Source organism: Haemaphysalis longicornis, unplaced genomic scaffold, assembly GCF_048455015.1.
Source record: "Haemaphysalis longicornis isolate Haplotype H1 unplaced genomic scaffold, Haemaphysalis longicornis Haplotype H1 scaffold_1, whole genome shotgun sequence".
Lineage (NCBI taxonomy): Eukaryota > Metazoa > Arthropoda > Arachnida > Ixodida > Ixodidae > Haemaphysalis > Haemaphysalis longicornis.
Window position 1 is genome coordinate 460,768,342 of NW_027526203.1, and position 20,492 is coordinate 460,788,833.

At 47.5% G+C, this 20,492-nt stretch overlaps 1 protein-coding gene across 2 annotated transcripts in view; it reads left to right on the plus strand.

Moving 5' to 3' along the window:
- The window catches only part of Impl2 (Ecdysone-inducible gene L2), a 171,799-nt gene that overhangs the window by 111,822 nt on the left and 39,485 nt on the right, over window positions 1-20,492 (plus strand). Inside the window, exon 1 of one of the 2 annotated variants that reach the window (XM_077687972.1) lies at window positions 641-781. The exons of the other annotated variant lie outside the window; for it this stretch is intronic. Coding sequence (XP_077544098.1) covers window positions 743-781 — 39 coding nt within the window. The 5' untranslated portion in view covers window positions 641-742. Of the gene's footprint in view, window positions 1-640; window positions 782-20,492 lie in introns of those variants that run through there. 2 annotated transcript variants of the gene reach the window in all.

The window sequence follows — 20,492 nt, forward strand, 5'->3', positions numbered from 1 at the left end:
CGGCCGGCAGAATGATACACTTCAGATGAAAACTGATACGTAGAGCTTTTATTTTGTAGAACCGAAATCGCTGCTTGTTAATCGAGAGTTTGGGCTGACCGTTTTTTTACGATCCGCTCCACTCCCTACAACCCGTTTGCAGCACAAACGAGGCGTCAGCAGCAGAAAAGCTTTTAGCTTACCAGTAACCGTATCTCCCTCGACCGGGAATCATTCGCGTCACTGGTCGTGCCCTGTCCGCGGGTAAACCAAAACTTCACCCAAAAGGAAATATAAGAATTGACATTTTGGTCATTAAAATAAATCAGAATACCGCGTTTATTGCCTTACCTCAATGTGTTATATAATTTAGTCGCTGTCACGCTATAATCATCGTAAATTGTTTAAAATGAGCGGTTCAGCATTCGAACAGCCAAGACGAGGCTGCCTTTCTGGGATCTGCAAGTACGCTCGGGCGTCGCGGTCGACGTTTTTCGCTTCCGTTCTGAACCTCGTTGAGGTGCGTGCCATTTTTGCCTATTTATCTTTGCCGCTTTCGCGGGAATTTCGTGTCACGGTCCGCTCAGCGAGCCCTGCGAGCAGAGCGGCGCTCCGCTTCGGTAACGCCGCCTGCGCAGGAGCGCGCTACGCATGCGCAATGGCGCTCCCGCTTGCCATCGGAGAGGAGCGGGCCGTCAAAAACGGTCACTAAAACTATTCAATATGGCAAATTTTCCGCAGTCCCGTTCCCGTCGCTGCATATATGCAACGCTATCGCCTACACGTTGCGAGCCTGCGTCCGGTAAGCTGTAATTTTCCTTTCGCACGTGGGACCTTCGGCCTCAAGAGGTTCTAACGGGAGTCGTAGAGGAGGACAGTGGACTGAATCAGCGCATGCACGCGCACCCCTGGAAAGAAAATCCGTCGCGGAAAAAAGTTGGCGTACTGCTTCCGCAGTACAGAAAAAGCCAGATCGAATACGCAAAGCAACCAAACGTGGCGGTGCGCTAATTGGCTTTCAAAGTGTGATTTAGTCGCCACGGAGCAAGCTTCAACGCTGATTTCGTGAGAAGTGCGAAATTTACTGCTCGCTAAATACGCTCGTTGAAGCAGTGAACGTACACTTAACACTGACATTACAAACCTCGTAGCTATAGGCGACTATTTGTGGATAGAAATAGGTGATGGAAGATGTGCCCACGGCCGCCGGATAATAAGACGAGGTGCGGCCTCCAGCTGCACGCTCATCGCATGAGCGATGGCTTTAAAACAGAATTCACAGTTGCCGCTGCATTGCCCACCCTTGCAACAAATAGCTGACTCATGCTGGTGGAAGCTAAGGGCGGTAAAGAGGCGATAAAACGCTATCTTGGCCCCGTTCGAAAGGGTGCTTGATATCTTGGCCCCTGACGCAGGGGGCAGGTGAGCGTGAAACCACAGGCAATGAAATATACTATAAGCGTTTTTTAAAACACATAGGTATTAACCAGCTTTTGAGCTGCCTTTCTGGTTACACTTGGTCTCTGTGTCGTCGTTGCCGTCATCATCATAATCGCCATCATAATCATCATCCTTAAATTTATAACCACTGCAGGACAAATTCAGGTTTCTCCGATAAACTGCCACCCGGTTTTGTCTGTGTGCAAATCCATTCTTTCGCCGAAATTTTCTCATTTCATCCATCCATTGAGGTCTGCCCCTAATGCTGGTCCAGTCTCTCGGTAGCCTCCCTGCCACCCCGGCGGCTGGGCTATTGTCAGTTCTCCGCATTTGATGCCCGGCGCAAGCCCGCTTCTTCATATAAATTTGAGCCGTGGTATCTTCCACGACACGCTTGTTTCCTATACCTAAGCGTTACTCCCACCATCTTTCTTTCCATGGCTCGTCGGGCTCATTTAGTTTTATTTGAGGTTCTTGGTAAGGAGCCAAGTGGCTGGCGCACGAGTAATTACCGCGGTACGCAATTTGTCCATACCATTCTTTTCAGGGATAGAGGTATCGTACTATTCATTATTTGAGAGTGCTTGGCTGTGTTGACACATGTTCACACACAAATAAGTAAGTAAGTACACCTTCCAAAAGTCAGTAGATTTCGCTGAAGGTCAGCAGATTTAACAAAACGTTTTCGTTTGTGTTGTAGAAACATCATTTTAAAGATAAGTAAAAGTGTGAATGCAAGGTTCAGAGATATAGAAATAAACGTTTCTTTCCTGAAAAGGCTACCTGGCCCTTGCCGGTCGGACGCGGTGGATCTCCTCAGTCCTGGAAACCTCTGGCGGTGGATGCCGTCTTAGCCCGGTTTACCAGATTCTTCTGACTCTCCGGATCCTCGTCGAACAGCAGTGCCTCCCACTTTTCAGCAACGTCTTGTTCACCGGTTGTATGAGCGCCTGGCAGCTATTCTTCAGAGGTAGAGGCATTATCGTGTGGTGCGGCAGTCAGGTTTGTTAAGGAGGCTTGGTTATAGACAGTTTTTTTTTTTAATGTAAAGTTGAACGTGAAAAAAAAAAATCACAAAAATAACAAAAGTTTACTCCTCGTCAGAACGGACGCTGAAATTGAATTGATACCCGCCGCGGTGGCTCAGTGGCTAAGGCGTTGCGCTGCTGAGCACGAGGCCGCGGGTTCGATTCCCGGCCGCGGCGGCCGCTTTTCTGATGGAGGCAAAAAGCAAAAACGCCCGTGTGTACGAGATTTCGGCGCACGTTAAAGATCCCCAGGTGGTCAAAATTACTCCGGAGCCCTCCACTACGGCGCGCCTCATCGCCTGCGTTGCGTCGGCGCGTTAAACCCCTACAATCAAATCAATCAATCAAGAAATTGAATTGATGGTGAGTTTTCCATCGTTGCATATTGGCCTCGAGGACATACCGTGGCGCCACCTACGAGTGACGTCACTTGTAGGACGCCGAATCGTGTTGTCGTCTGCTACAACACACTTCCCGTGCGTATGCGGAAGCGTGTTTTTTTGTTGTGGCCACCGTCTCGCCCGCTCCTTGTGGATTTGATACAAATTACCAAAAAAGTTGTCTGTAAACCAAATAATTCGGGCAAGCAATCAGCGACTCGCTTGTTCCCGGCGAAACCGCCGCGTTTAGGTAGTTGCTACCATCGCGACCCACAGCTCTTACATACGCAGCCAGCTAACGCCAAGGACGATGCAACTGATGCCGAGAAAAGTACGCTGTAAATTCATTATGGAATACTTGTGACGGGACATGTGTGTGCAAGCAAACACCTTGTAACAGCGACGGAAACGCGTCGCTCACTTATGATCTCACCGCGCGAGCTGCGTGGTAAATGAATGACGCGAGAACGGTGATCAGATTGCTTCGCCGCACATGCTTAAATTATTGTTATAGTCTTAGTCTGCAGTTTTGCTTAATCAGTGCCTATTTCCACTACGATGTTTTATAGTCATGCCCGGATTTGATTAACGATCACTGCCGGCCTGTACTCTGCACGGCTGATGTTTACTTTTCGCGACTTGTCCGCAATGTATGAACGGTACGAACGCGAGTTTTTAACGCCTTCGAGCGGGTTCGGACAAGGCTATATTTAGTTTTCATTATGTGCTCGGCGTGGTAATTTATAATTGCAGGGTGTTTTGTATGTTTACAGTAAGCCGGCATTTCTGAAGCATCAATTTCGAAACTCACGACTTCTCACAGAAGGCGAGGCTACGTACGAGGCGAAACACGTCGTTAATGATTTCGGGTAAAGGGGATATTTAGAATAGGAGAACCGAGCGTTGGGGGCCCCCAAGAAGTTAGAGGAACCCAAACGCAACACGCGCGTGCGCGACGGGAGGGCCTTCGCCAACAGCTCGCAGCCGGCTTCGGATGCACGTAATCGGATGTTGGGAACTTTAGGCTTGGCGTCGCAGCAGATATTTCATCGCCGTTAGAGTTGCGAGTGACGGTCCCTAACAGAACGTTTCACCGCACTGGGAACTCTAAGCGCGGTGACTTCCGTTAAAGCGATCGACGATCAAGATACCTGCACGGCCTCGGTCGATTCTTGCGCGCAAGCATAGCCATCCTTCGGCCGCTCGCCGCACCGTGCGTGAACGGGCCGGCGCTGCCGGGACCGACCTCCGCGACCGATCGGCGTAAATCGCGGCAGATATTTCAGCATCACTTTGAAAACCACAGCTGACGACACTACCTATCAGAATTTTTCATCACACTAACATCAACTTTCACCAATCTGGAACTTCTTTTCCACGACTTGTGTGATTTTAAAAAGCGGCGACAAGTTGTTGCTGCCGCGACCTGCGTCGGTTCGAGCCGCACCGTCGGCTGTGCGGGCAGGCACGGCGGGTGCGTGTGCTTCTGCGAGCAGTTAACGCTTCACGATGTCCTGCTTTATACATTTCTTGCAAACAAGGGAAATCTAGAAACTTCACTCGGCGATCGTCGTAGTCCACATTGTTGATCGGGGAAACAAGCCGCTGCTTACGCTTCGGTCGCATGCGTAATACACCACCACGCTCATGGTGTTTGCGGATAATCTACCACAGTTGATACGGTTATACAGTCACCATTAGGTCGAACTGCGCTTGAAGCACTGAGAATTAACTTCAAACGAAGGAAATTAACACGAAAATACTTTTAGAACGCGCTTCCTAAGCGAAGCGTCACGCGCTGCAAGCCAACTACGCAGCAAGATAGGAACGGTGATCCTACAAGTGACGTCAAAACGATCGCAGCGCCGGCCTCTCCAGTGGTGGGCCTCGCGGCCAATACTTAAGCTTACAAATTGCTTGCGAAGGTTTGTTGCAGTCAGGTTTGTTAAGGAGGCTTGGTTATAGACAGTTTTTTTTTTAATGTAAAGTTGAACGTGAAAAAAAAAAATCACAAAAATAACAAAAGTTTACTCCTCGTCAGAACGGACGCTGAAATTGAATTGATACCCGCCGCGGTGGCTCAGTGGCTAAGGCGTTGCGCTGCTGAGCACGAGGCCGCGGGTTCGATTCCCGGCCGCGGCGGCCGCTTTTCTGATGGAGGCAAAAAGCAAAAACGCCCGTGTGTACGAGATTTCGGCGCACGTTAAAGATTCCCAGGTGGTCAAAATTACTCCGGAGCCCTCCACTACGGCGCGCCTCATCGCCTGCGTTGCGTCGGCGCGTTAAACCCCTACAATCAAATCAATCAATCAAGAAATTGAATTGATGGTGAGTTTTCCATCGTTGCATATACTTAAGCTTACAAATTGCTTGCGAAGGTTTGTTGCAGTCAGGTTTATTAAGGAGGCTTGGTTATAGACAGTTTTTTTTTTTAATGTAAAGTTGAACGTGAAAAAAAAATCACAAAAATAACAAAAGTTTACTCCTCGTCAGAACGGACGCTGAAATTGAATTGATACCCGCCGCGGTGGCTCAGTGGCTAAGGCGTTGCGCTGCTGAGCACGAGGCCGCGGGTTCGATTCCCGGCCGCGGCGGCCGCTTTTCTGATGGAGGCAAAAAGCAAAAACGCCCGTGTGTACGAGATTTCGGCGCACGTTAAAGATCCCCAGGTGGTCAAAATTACTCCGGAGCCCTCCACTACGGCGCGCCTCATCGCCTGCGTTGCGTCGGCGCGTTAAACCCCTACAATCAAATCAATCAATCAAGAAATTGAATTGATGGTGAGTTTTCCATCGTTGCATATACTTAAGCTTACAAATTGCTTGCGAACGTTCGAGGGGTCGAGAGCACGCATTTTGTTCTCGGCAGATTTTCGCCCTGCTTTTTTTTTTTTTTTTTGTACGGCTTGTCACAATGCTCGCCGAGCAAAACTTCGTGACTTTACCTCTCCGACAAGCTATATAGAACAACTACAAGAAAAATCACTCGAAAAGTCTCAAGGTTCCACGGATTCCGCGCAATTTACTGATGTGCACCGCAAAACAGAGCGCCACAAATCAGGGAGGACTAGTTTGTCGCAGGCAGCGTATGAGATGAAAACCGGGAAAGGAAACACCAAAGTTACAGAGCTCTTGCTTATCAGAAGCCCCACTTCAGCCTTCATCGTAGATCAAGTCATTCTTTCCCTTAAAAGTGCTGCCCTACTTGAAAAGACAAGCATGCCGATTCATAGTGGGAAGAATCCCAGGAAGTGCGGCCTATTTCACCTTATTTCGCTACTTCAACTCGAGACCTGAAATGTGATAAGATTCTCCCCGCTGACGCACTTAAGGACGGTATACGAAGCAAATAAAATACAAATCTTGACAAGTTGAGACATGCCCGATTGCTCTCACCATGCATGCCTCACCTTCAGGGATTCTCTGAAAAACTTCAACCATAATGCCTGAATTGTGCCTGGGTTATCATTAGTTACAGCGGCGAAACGTACCTTGCGTGCCTTTACTGCCCGAGTATCAGTTGACTGTCTCTTTTATCAGGTAATAAATCATCTGTACCAAGAGTCGGTAGATATACTGCGTACTGCTATGGCAGATTTCTCTCTCCTATCAGCACTGTAAAACTGTCGCATAAAATTATATTTTCAACCACCTCTGAAAGCATTTGTTTACTTAGGTTAAACGTGGGCCTTCTGCATGTCTGTTCAACTTGACTTCCGATTTATTCATATTCATTTTTAGCCTGTCAACGGAGATTTCTGAGCGCAATTTTTGAGCAATTCTTTGCAAAAGACACATCGAACAAGACAACGTCGTCCGTAAATATCAAGTGGACCAAAACTTCTCCATTTACTCTGATCCCTGACTTCTACCAATCAAACTTTATGAATACCCACTCCGGACAGAATTTCAACATTTTTTAGAGAGATAGTGCCTCCTTGTAGGAAGCTCTTCTTGATTGGGAGCTGTTCACTCTTCTTGTGAAGGATTATCCTGCATTTAATTCATGCATCATTTTTTTAATATTTTTTCCAGCATCCTTCTGTAAGGCGTCAGTATTCCCTGGTATCACAAAGCTTCGCGCACTTTAGTGGTGTCTACAGAACCAACCTTGCGTCTTGACCCCTCAAAATACACATGTACACCACACAAATATACTAGAAATTAAGCCTACTACTCGTATCCTGCCTTCTTATTCACTTTTAAGATCACTTGTAAACGTGATATTACAACGGCGTGCCAAGTAACTATAAATATGTGATGAGCTTTTGGTTGCTCATAAACTTTTTACCTACTACCTTATATGAAAGGAACAAAAGCTAAAAATGCTATTTTTCAGCTACAGAACCACTTTTATGACGCTTCAGTATGGTAAATCGAGGAAAAAACAATAATTTCCGGTTTGACGCGTGCTGAAGTGGCCACCTGCGGACATACTCACGGCCTCGTGATGTTGTTGTAAACCTATCCGAAAAATGGCTTGCCCACAACGCCACCACAGAGGGCCTCTGCCAAGAGAAATTGTAAGAGGGGCGCAGCAGCAGCCTCGTTCACGATTGGTCTGCAGGAAGAAAATTTGTATGGCCATCATTTCACGCCCATCCTACGAAGCAGCTATTTTCCCCTTTTAGTCTCCCCGTATACTTATAACCCTGTCACGTCCTATCACTTGACGCTTTGTTTAAATTCTAATTCCAGAAGAAGTACGCCACGTTTTATCGTTGCGAGGTTGACCCGTGGCGACGGTTTAGCTACATAACTGTAAATGGGCGGCGCGGTGCTATATTGTTTGTAAAAATAGTGGAGAGCCCTCTGCTTTGGAGCCTTCCTTTTTGGCAAATCAATCAATCAATCAATCAATCAATCAATCAATCAATCAATCAATCAATCAATCAATCAATCAATCAATCAATGATACCTAAAATAACCTTCCTGGAATTTGTTCAGCCAAAAAACTGAAACGAAGGGTAACATCGCCAAGATATACAGGAAGGTAAAAAAAAATCCTATTTGCTTCGGAGCACGGATAAGTGGGCCCACCAGTCTGAAGGACTCATCGCAATCAGCAAAAACCAGATGTTTGTCTTTACCCGAACGAATACTGTCGCAGGGAAGTGTGTAGGAGCTACAGCAGACAACAGAGGCTCGTCGAGAAACATGGCGACCAGCTGCGGGCGCCTGCCTTGCATGAAGTGCTGTTCCGCCCGCGCCAGTTTCAATGCAGATGAGGAGGCCTTGCTGCTCTCTGTATTCCTTGTTCGTTGGAGCCACGGCACGCAATCGGCGACTGGTAATAGGAACGCGAGTACAGCGAAACACTGGCTCTGGTTTTCTATGTCTGCCTCGCAGTTACTAGCGGGTATATAGGTGTGAGCAGAAATCGCGATAATTTAGGGGGAGGAATTAGCAGCCTTACCACCGGTATCTTTAATTCATTTAATTCATACGACAGCTCCAAGGTAGCGGTGGACGCAAGAAGCACCGCTTCGCAGAGACCATGCAGTAAGGGTGTAGACTAGTGTATTAAAAAATCGAAAAAAAAGTGCGATCAAGAAATGACGATGAAAAGGCGAGGGAGCGACGAACGAGTAGCGGCTGAACGCATGTGCAGTGCCACAGTGGCGTCACGTGAACGTACGCGACTGACCCCCCGCTGTGGATATCGTAATTACACCACACCCTTTCGTCCACGATTCTCGCAGCTGAAGCTCCAGCGGTCGTCATTAATTTCATCGTGGCGATGAAGCAACGGGCCTGACATAGTCCCCCGTAGAGTGAATTGTGCGCTCGACGAGTCCCGTGGAGTCCAACCGAAAGCTCCGTTAAAAAAAAAAATCACATTTTCCGTGTGCGATGGAATTCGGTCGCTCCGTTCCTCCCTCAGTGAGCCGGCCTCAAAGAACGACGAGCTAATACAAGCAATTTTCCTCCAAAATTTCTTTACCCTGAACGAGGGGAGGTAGCAACATTACAACGCATTAGGCTCCTTCTGCCAGCGAATTCTTGAGTCAAAGATTCGGGAGATGGTGTGGACAGTGAACGAAGTTCCTTCGATATATAGCACCCGCGCTGGGAAAGCGGGTCTGTCTTTTTATTATAAATGAGACAGGGAACGATTGTCGCAGTCGAAAGCACGGGAGAATGCTTTTAATCGTGCTCCCTTTAGACGGCCGCTCGCGGACAAACGAGGACGAAGACAAAGTCTGTACTCGATAGGTGTAGACCGGGATCTGTGGAAATGAGAATTCCTCGGCTCCCTGTGGCGCGGGCTTGGCGCGCAGTATTGAAGCGGAAGACAAAGCGCAGCTATACTGGGTGGCCAGCTGTTGCGAAACCTTCGCGCGAGCGAGATCGCACCCAGCAGCGGATGACGACCAATTCGCTGCTTCTATGTTCTGAGTGATAAACGGCGCGCTCTGGTGACATTTGCCGCTCACCCCTTTCTAGACGCCTCTTAATCGCCAGATCGATGAAATGGTGCAACAGGGCTCGCAAAGCAAGAAACGCAGCAACTTTTAAGTGTGCACGGATGTTACGCACACATTTATATTCCAGCACTTTATTCCGCAGAAGTCCTCATCAGGCCCGATGCTTCTAGAAGAACTGCGCCATACAATTCGCTGTTGCTACGTCGAAGATTATGATCAACGGGATGATACTTATAAGATGGGCACGAAACTGGATTAAACATGCGTAAGCAGCTATTTAATTAGGCAGTCCCATTTGTCGCAAAGTAAAATATCGAAAAAAGAAAAACAATGGCCCATTTTATTAATCGCCAATTGTCCTAGGCAGCGGTTCTGTTTTTTGACAAATTAGGAAACCGTGTTGCCAAGGCAAAAGCGGAAGCCCGTGTTTATGAAAACGAATCCGACGCAGCAGACCAATGATACAATTTTCTAGCGCTAAAAGGAGACGGCACCACAAAATATAGGCGGACGATATTGTCTCATTTGTCAGAAAGCCAACTTGTCCAACTTTCCGCCTTAATCGACTCAGCTGTTTGGTTCGGGCAACGTTATGGAGCAGTGCTGGCCTCCGACAGACTTTCGGTTAGTACTAACTCCGCGATGAAGATAGCAGGCGAACAAAAGTCGCTCTTCCCTCTACCCTCGCCCGGCACTGCAGAGAGGTGCATATTTGTGTATGCCTCTGCTTAAACACACGCTAAATTATGTTGCCATCGATGGAACGAGCCTTCGGTGTCAGAAGCACGAAGGCGGTCGCAGCATTTCGCTGACATTCAGGGTGTTCCGGTGCCACGGCGCCTACGGTCGAACAGTGTCCGCTCGTGTAGACCGCCGTACTCGGATCCGTCAAACGCCTTCGAGGTGCCAAACGTCTTTGAGCGAGCACGCGACTGTGTCTTCAAGCAGAGCGTCCTATGCTCCGACTGCAAAGCCGAGAACACTTTCCTGCGACGGCATTCACGGGTAGCCTCTCGCCGATAATGAACGCCTCCACGCCCATCCGTTTCTAACGGCTGACCCGCCTGTCTCACGCTCAAAAGTGCACCATTTCACTGGAACTAGACCCATTTGCTCAACTTTTTCCTAAGCTGGCTTTTGCCAAAACTTTAATGCGGGAACTTCTAGGTTCGTTCTTACTTACGGGTTATGAAAGCGTGGTTCCCAAGAATTTCCCCACTAAATGAAATTGACGATACGGCACGTGGTGAACGAGCTGCGAAGCCGTATGGGATTGGAATCTTGTAGTGGAGGTGACAGGAATGGGCCAAACAACCTAACTCGGCGCCAATTATTCAGAATTTGCGTAAATACTACGTTTGGTTTTTTGTACACGGCAGTCTTCCGCATACTACTTTTTGCCCCTTAAAAATCGCACACAACACCACATTGTGAGATGTGGTGTTCAGGGGTTGGGGAAGCGAAGGAAGCAGGGGTTGCTATAGGCACTGAGCGGGGATTAGAAATCCGCGGAAAAATTGGAGGGGTAACGCTAATGTTGAGACAAAGCCTTTTACCGAACGCACAGCGATGAATTGCCAGATCTCAATCCGGTCCTGCAGCGGGTACGTGAGCAAAATTTCTATGAGGCACATCTTGATCAATCCTCGGGCCTACACCACGCGCGAACGCTGAGCGACGAGCGCTTGGCGCCCCTGCTATTTCGTCGAGGACATCACAGGCGATAAAATTACGCGATAAATAAAGAGCGTTAGTGGAGAAGAACAGTTAGTGCCGGTCATTCGTGTGGGAAGCATTTCTTTTTTTCATTTTTGGCAATTTATCAAAGAGTGATTGGGATTGTGGAACCTCGCAGTGGTTTAACCTGCTGACTACCAACAGCTATAATTGTCTGAGAAGGCCCTTCATTTTCCGCGCTTGCATAACGTCGCGCTGACTTAACACTAGTTAGGCTTTTGATAGGAGGATTAGTGCGTCTCAGTTCAAATTACGCTGTTCTAGATCGATGCATAATTCAGCGCGGCCGCATGCCTTGATCATCTGCGCCTCACTGATGGCGACACCCGCGACCAGAAACGCATGCCAACCATGCACGCGCACTTCAGTGAGCATTGCCATAGCCAGGGGAGACCTTGAGGCGTCAGCGAATGTAACGTTAGAGACCCCTTTGGGCCTCGTCTCACGCTGAGAGCATTTACATGCCACTTATTAAGCCCTGTCTCTGTCAGCGATAAGCACCGGGAGATTCCTATGCGGTTCACACGTGGGACTGCAGCTTCACTGCTCGCCGCCGCTCTGTCTGGCGCCACGAAGGTGACGCCATCGAAGGCGCCGGCTACTAGCGCCTGGAATTCGTGCGCGAAGCGCCTTGTGAGAGTGACCACGAGCACTTAACCTCCGTTTCGTCGTATCGGCCGATGGCGAGATAAGGTCGGTATGCGTAACTTGCACTGAAGGTTTCACAATAGGAGAATCTGAGAGGAAAGAGATAGAGAGCACCAAGCTCAGGGCGCACGTGAACCATTGTGACGCGGATCACTGGTGCACTGTTGAAATGACTCAAGCGATGAACGACAATGGCCACTCCCTTGTGATGTGCATTCGTGTTAGCGCGCTCATACACACGCACCTACAGACAAACGCTGTAGAACTTCCCTCTTTCACGCAAAGAAAGTCCGTTCTGTAGGAGTTATCTCTATGACCACATGCTAAGCGCCTGAGTAGTGTGCCCTTTTTATTTTTATTTTATTAAGCTAAACGCTACATCCTCTTCGCTGAAACTGTGACTGCTATGCCTACAGGACGTGCCAGTTCAGAGCTCAAAAGTGTCGGCCACGTGATACTGAGCAATCCTTACATGAAATACACGCGCTGCAACGTAGGCTATGCGGCCCATTTCACTCAAGAGGGATCTTTTTTGATACCGCGCCTTGCACGTTAAGACACTTAGAAATACGTTGTTCTCAAACAGACGCATGGACGTTTTAAGTGTGTTGAATATTGGCCTCACTTTTAATTTTACTGTCCCCGACCCAGCAATCGAAATAAATCACATCACGCTTCAAATAACGCATATCAGCAAGGCGCCAACTGTGAGTCGAAACCGGGCGGTTTGTTCAGATTGGACCTCCTCAATATTAACTCCCGTACCATCCTCGCACTGCCCGCGGACTACACAGGGCTGGTGTATTAATGAAGACCCCGGTGGCTTGTTTAAACTTTATTTCAGCGAACTAAGATGATTTCGTTCTCAAATTTAGCACAATCCAACACCAGTGAACACTCCTTCCCTTTCCTGCGTCCGCTTCAATCTCTCGCCATTCATCTTTCTTCAGTGGCGTTATGAATGGGATAAGTGCGTCAAATATGACAAACCCCTGGTATCAGAATGTTTCATTGAAGCCGCAACAAAGAAACTGATAGCGAATATAAGTGGCAGGGCGATAAGAACGAAGTTCGCATAAAGCAGATACGCGCGATGTATCTGCTGCGTGCGCTTATTTGTGCTGCCAATGGCGTAGCTTCGACAGGGATTCAGAGGGTAAAGACAAAAGTAGAAAACCCATGTTTGAGGACCCTTAAACGTATTATTCATACTCCAGCAAAGTATATTTGATACATGACAATAACTTGCCAAATAGAGGGTTTATAGGGAGATCGGAGGAGGTAGGGGAGACGGACTCTTTTGTTAGCTTGCTTAGCGAGCCGGTGACACCGCAGCCCTTGGATCTAACGTCGGTTTTTTTACGAACGTGTTCTGCCGGTGCTGCAACATGCCTGACGATAGTCTTGCTTGGGCTACTGAAACACGAAAATTATGGTCTGTCTGTCTGTATGTCTGCCTGTCTGTCCCTCGACTCAGCCGCCCGATAAAAAGTTTATAGGTATTCGAAAACAAGAAGTTTATATAGACAAGACGTTCCGAAAACACTAAACTTGGAAAGATTCCTTATACTTGTCAACATCGTTGGGCAAAAAAAAAAAAGAACAAAAAAAGAAGCATTAGGTTTATTTGAAAGTAAAAACCAATACATAACTCGTATTTGCACTGTTCTTTTCATTGAAAATAGATAGGTGCTTGATTTCTTCAACAGGATATAAAAAATTACGCGTTGAAAACTATTTTTTAATAAAAAATGCAGACAGGTGTCCCGCAAGAGACTCCGCGTGGCGGCAATCCAAGATCAGCAGTAACGAAAAATTCGACTAGACAGCGTGCCAATGGTGGAAAGCGGCAAAATTGAATTGACTTGAGCGAACCTCCCCCGTTTTTATCGTGGTAGGAGCGAGACTGGAGAGGGGAGCGTCAGAGGCTTGCAGCCAAGTGAGCAAATATGCGGCCTTTTTTTTTTTTTTTTTTTTGCGTAGGAACTTGCCAGGTTTGTTGGTTGACTTACCACAAAGCGTGCAGGGCTAAAAAGACAGGGAAAAGGCATGAGGGATCAACACGAGCGCTTTTGCTGTTCGGTGTTTTCTCGCCGCTATTTACACTTTGCGTTAATTGTTACTGCTTTCGCACTCACATCTTCGCCGAAGCTCACGAAAAGTCTCAGGTGTCTTCCCCTCTTCCTCGTTTCTTTTACCCACTTACGTCCAGTTTTCTTATACGCATGCGTTCTTTTTTTTTTTTTTTTCGGGCGTGTTGTCATGGTTGGGCAGGCAAATAGTGCGGACTATTTTATTATTTTGCACGGGTCAGCTGAAATTGTCGTTTAAAGGCGTCTTTTTGGCTGAACTGCGCGTGAACGCTTTTCTCTGGAGTTCATCGCTTACGCGGAGTTGTCTGCACGCGCTGCCTATACCAGCGCACAACCAGCATTAAATTAACATTAGACTAACACTTTGGAACATGAATGCCCTCTCTTCCCTCTTATACTGCACCACACTCCCCTCCCCCTCTGTAAGAGAAAAAGAAAAAAAGAAAAGCACACCCTGGATGCGAGCCATTACGAAGCCTGTGCCGAGAAGTGGGCGGCCGACAAAACGAATGGTGATCCAAGGCGAAAACAATTGCGCTCAGCGGCGGAACTGTTGCAACAAGACATGGACGCCGAGGCCGGGGAAAGCCCACAGCTTTTCCCCCGTTACGTGCAGAACAGAGGGCGCAATTTAGAAAGTGCCGGATTCTTATCCGGATTTCCTCTCCCGAAACCCGGAAACAATATCCTGGCTATCCTGTCAGCCGCGTGCAGCGGTATATAGCGTCCCACGCTTCTTATTTTAAAGGCGTTACTTGCATCGAAGGGGCCCAGGACTGAAATGACAATACAGTTTATGCTGCACTGTCGTATCCAGACATCAACTGATCACAAAGATGAAATACTTCATTTTTTTCTGAAGGTGCGTTATAAAACGAGAGATCGGCAGGGAGATCTCATTTTTTTTTTATTTCAGCTTCCGTGTTGCCGAAGCGTTAGTTTGAATTGTTAGGTGGAATAACCGGTTCAATTTTTTATGATGGTTTTATTAGCAGGCCTGCCTTCAAGGTTAATCTTTTTTTAGCAAATCTATGCGGACTGATTGTTACAGATGCGAAAACTGACATTTGTTTTGTCGAAGACCCCCGAAGCAGGCATCTTTAAGCCATTCAGAAAAAAGAACAAAGGTAATGCACCAATCTGTGCGAAAAAAAAAAAAGCGACCATGAAACAATATTCCTTCTGGCGTTCTACCCCTGTGTTAGCTTATAATCTTTATTTTCACCTGCCGACGCGTTGTCTAGCTAATGAAGTCTAAAATTACGGCATAATTATTTCATCTTTTTTTCTTGAATGAATGTCACAGTATGTTAGATGTATTTATGCATAAAATACGTTAGATGTGCGCACAGAATTGGTTTTTAATATTTATCGGAACGTCGGATCATTATCCGACAAATAGTACCCACTCGTTTTACGATTAATAATTAAAAAATTCCACAATGCTGCTGCGATCCCTTCGTATTCGAATAATGTGTATACAAAATTGATAATCGTCGCAGCGCTGGCACAATTTCTGAGTCGTGCCGTATGCTCGACTAGCAATTCGCCGAATCGCCCTATTGAGCGCAATGACCGTAGTCCTTTGGGTGCGCTACGGTGGAGTAGACTTATAGGGATGTTTAAGTTGGGTGGTTTGTTTGAATAAAGCGGGAAAAAAAGTTTTACATGGCTGAAATCCTGCCACAAACCGCGGTTTTTGTTATGTGTTAGTTTTGATAATGAATATTTTACTAAAGAAAATGGACGGCCCTTTCATTTGCAAGATTATAAGTATTTTACCTGATTTAAAGAATTATTAATATTTATTGCCGAAATTTGTCCTTTTGCATAAAAAACACTTAACCAAAAAATGCGAAATACACTTTTAATGGCATCCTTGGCCCGGTCTCGCCCTCAAATTGACGCGGAAAATGTGGTTTGTGACATCCTGAATTGCAAATCGTTATGTTCCCATTACGTAAATGTAGCAGCTCAGACGTACCGAGCCAAGTGGGGTGCTAAGCCTTGTTATTCGTAAAAGGCGACGCCTTGGATGAAATTACTGGTCATTCGGCTGCAATGTGGGGAAACAGACCCAGAGAAACTACCTGTAAAATATTGTCACATATTCAAGAACTATGCAACGTTTTTGGAGCGATTAAAATTTGGTAGAGTGAACGTTTGCCCCGTAATAAACGTTAAGAAAAGTGCTTTCGATAAGCAGGGCCTAGCACCCTGCTTAAAGTGAAGGCAAAAATAACATTTTTAATTTCGGGTACGTTTCGCCACTCGCCCTCAAAATTCTGGCTCAAAATTCCCCAACCTCCCCGGTAGAACTAATTTGGACCCTGGCTCATGCCGGCCTCGGGGGAAATGAGGCAGCCCACGTCGTCGCTCGAGGACTTACAATCCGAGTGGGCCCCAGCCTCGTTCCCTACCATGGGGCCAGATCTTCCAGGGACAGACTGACAACTTACCACGACATTGTCAGTCATTACCGCCTCGCCCGCCGCAAATACCCCCCTGCCCAATCCCAGATCACCCACGCGCAGGAGCGCACATGGCGACTCCTCCAGACTCACACTCTCCGTTGCCGAGCGGTACTTCACCACATCCACCCGTTCCTTTACCCTTCCCCCAATTGTCCTGCCTGTGGCACACGCTCCACTGTACCCCACTGCATGTGGGGCTGCCCTAAAGACCCTTTCCCTCTAATTTCCTCCGACGAGCAGTGGGAGGAGCCGCTGGGTAGCTCTGACCTAGGGACACAACTCTCCCTCGCGGACAGGGCTACGCTAGTCGCCGCCAGGCTGGAGCCTGCGGCCACCCCGACCCCTTAAACCTACTGAAAATAATAGTTTTTTTTCTCGGCTTGATTCGAGATACGTCGAACAGCGGTCTGATCTCTCTTGCCGCCGTTACTGTTGCCGCGAATTTCGGCCTTAAAATCTTCAAAGTAGGCCGTCTTGTAGGCTGTAAAGAAGCTTGACCCAGACAACTGTAATATCACGTTAAAACACTTAGTCACTGCTTAGAACAAAATAATTCACAAAAATTGTTGCAACGTGTCAGGAATTCATTCAAGATAACTCACGATAAATCTGATTTAGCATTACAAGGGGTTGAAGAAGTCTGATTCTAACATTAAAGACTTACTTTAATAATTACGTTAATGAAGATTTACGCTCCTGAAAGGAAGTAGCGAAGTTTTTTTTGTTTTCTTTTTGTTTGTTACTGTACTCCGTTTGAAGGTATTTTACACGGCAAAGGAAAACGCGTTCCTGGGCTAAATCAACAAGATGTGGGTTCGAGCTAGTTCGTAATCCATTGTAAGATTTTGAAGCGCCAAATATTTATACGGGGGACAAAAAGGACAGAGACATGGGCTAAATCGGCTGCTTGCTTGAGGGTGAGCAGACACATGTTGACGGCATACATCTTTGAAAGAGGGCTTCGCCCAGCAGTGGCCATCAACAAGATGCGACTGCCGCGGATGATTGCAATGGTCGCGTTCACGACGGCCACCTTGTCGATGTGCCGTCTGGTGGCGAGACCTCTCCTTCTCGCCCACTCGCCGCGTGGTCAGTGTGTTTGGGAGCGTACAATGCGTCTTTTCTCCTCGCCTCCAGTGACCTGGAAGGCACTGCGGCACAGGCCAGCGGAGAAACTGACGCCAGCCGTTACGTTAGCACGCCTTCCGGGCGGACGAGCCTCTCGGTTGCAGGCAGTGGCAGGCACGCTACAAATAATCTGTGCAAGGCGCGAGGAGCCTGTGACACACGCTGGCACACTGGCTGGCTCCGGTTGTTGTTTGTTTCCGATCCGGCCATCAACAAAAGAACCCCTCCGCAACTGTGAAGACGGAACACCAGCGAAGCCGTATTGGTGGTTGGCTATATTGACACACGTGTGGTTACTTATAAATAGCACAATACTACATACACATGCCTTCCTTGGAATTGATTCGTAACTAACTCTTATTTAATATGGTTCGAGGAAGTTTCGATTACACAAGAGATACAGCCATTTCTGCAACCATACTTCCTTCGTAGACGGACATGGATCACAGCAGACGAGAATTTTGTGACGTTTACAACTACATATGAACTAAATATTTATGGCAAGCACATGAAACTCGAGTAATTATAGTGTAATTTTTTTTCAACATAGCTATGTTAGATTGAGAGCTAGAGAGGATTTTACACTACCTCTTCAGCAAGCGTATGTAAATCTTTGTCAACGCGGCCCGATAGACGCACCCGAATATTTGTCAGAACAAAGTGCAAGACAGCTTCACTGCAAAACGCGACTTTACGGGAGAACACTTTAGAAAAATTAAAGCCGTTCCACTCAATGTGAAAGCTGTCGGAAGTGCAGAGCAGTGATTCCCCATAATGGGTGCTGGCGCCGTTATCCGCTCACTGCTGCCACCCATCAAGCTCTTCGCCGCCCTGTCTCACTCTTCTCTTGATGAATATGTTTTCTGCGGCATTTCGAACACGCCATTTTTTTCTTGCGCGGCTGGAACCTTGCTGCGGCATTTAGAACGCGGCATTTTTTTTTCTGCGCGGCCGCTTTTTTCGCTTACTATCGTAAAAACCAACCCAACGACCGTTCCTAACTTATTGAACACGGGGCTGCCGGTTATACACAGAGATTTTGCCTGAAATGTACCTGCAGTTTTCTTCGCGCTAAACACCGGGAGATGTATGACAAGCGCCAGCGGTTCACGAGGTTCGAACGGTTATGACTATTCAAACCGCGTGGTTTTCGAAGCCTCATCGTGACTCCCTGATGACGGTACACCAGGCTCTACTTGGGTCCGTTATCTCGCTGCGCCATCTGATTCCAGCAGTCTCTTGACAGCGATCGTTAGCGAGCTACGACGACAAAGCGAGCCCATAAAGTGTTCTGCACTTAAAACCTTCTTGAGCTAATATAGCCTCGAGCCCTGCCTTGTGAGCTTAGGTGTTGCTTGGGCGGATTAACGACGAAACACGATTTTGCTGAGATAGCTGTCAACAGTTTAGGGCAGGTGTACTTCTTCGTGACGTGGTGTCTGTCACTGTCTCCGTTATCGTGGAGGGGGGAGGAGAGCGGAAAGAGGGGGGGGAGGGGGGGAGGAGGGGCGGTTGCCGGTATCGCGGCCCATGCTCAGCGTAGCACAGATCTGAAACAAAAATATTTTTATTGTTTTTGCCAGTTCGGACACGCCTGCTCCTGAGATGGGGATCATAACAACTCGGCCAAGAGCCATCTCTGAAAGCAGGCAATCACTGCGACTTGTGCATTCAAGTTTGTGGAGAGAAAACTTAATCATGGCTAGTATGGATTTCGTTGCAACAGTAAACAGCGACACTGAATGTACACAACGTCCCCAAACCTGCTGTACATCCAACTCTTGGCAGATGACTATACGTTTGAGTAAATGTACTACTGAAAGCTGCGTGTAGCAAAGCATTGCATGCGACGAAGGGAGGAGAACTCGGGGAGCTTCCTCCGCCGTCTGCGTTTTGCAGAGAGATCACCGAAGCTTTCATTTCCGTAGGGAGATAACGATATCTCCTGGTGTGGACACAGTGACGTTCCTTCCCGATAAGAGGAACATTGAAATGAGGAGCAGAAGCCGTTTCGCGCTGGGAGCAAAATGTAAGGTGGGAGCGGCCCTGGAATCTCGCCCCCGGCTATCGTGGGAATAGCGGAGAGATTTCACTCCACAAGATAACGCTGGTATTCTCCCTGGCCTTGCCGACGTGGACGGCCATGCCTTAGCACACACGTTTACCCGAAAACTCTCCCCGGGTCCCTCTATGCTGTGGCCAAGCCTGCACCACCCTAGCCCTCATAACGTTTTAGATTGTCAAACCCGCCGACAGCACGTATACATGCGCTACGTGCCAGTACAGTAAACGCTCGTTAATTCGAACTCGGTTAATTTGAACTTACGGTTAATTCAAACTGTCTCCCTGGTCCCGGCACAGCCCTGTATATTTCAATGGGGAAAAACACCCCCCATAATTCGAACGTGTCGGTATCCAGAACGGTTAAATCGAACTGGGATTCCCTAGTTTCCATCGCTCCTGGGAGAAGAAGTTGGCCCAGAGTGATTACAATGTGTTACAAATAAAAAAAAACAACCAAATTAACTATAAATGAGAAACAACGAAACAAACAAACAAACAAACAAAAATTGGCCGCATATCTGCTCATTTTGTTGCAAATGTCGTCAAAAGACGATAGTCTTTGTAGAATTTGCCAAGGAAATGCCCCCCCCCCCCTTTGCTTTCCCGCTCGCCTTTCATGCTGTTTCTGTACCGTCGCGCTCATCCCAAGGTAAACACACTAAAGGTTTGCGCAAGGCGATTTGAATTTACCGCGTTCCACTGCTACAGGCCGGGTTCCTCGATGCCAGCGCTGCAGTACGGCGGAGACACGCGTGAATGGAGGCGGCCGAGTACAAGGTTTATAGAACCGCGTGGCCGTGCTGCCCGTGCGTTCCAAGCAGAACGTGGAACCTAGCTAGTGGAACCTTTCGTTGCTGTTACCGCGTGATTTTTCATATGCCGCCAGAAGGCCGCGGTTTTCTTCAGTAGATGTAGAATATCATTTTTTATCGAAAAACCAAGCATCCATGAATTTTTAAATAAAGGAACACTGTAAATATCCCTTGTGTACTAGTTTCCTGTCTTATATTTGCGTAATGTCTTGTTCTTGTTCAATAAAGTTGACAAGTATGAACATATAAACCATGCTTAGACGTTTACATTTGGCTGTGAGT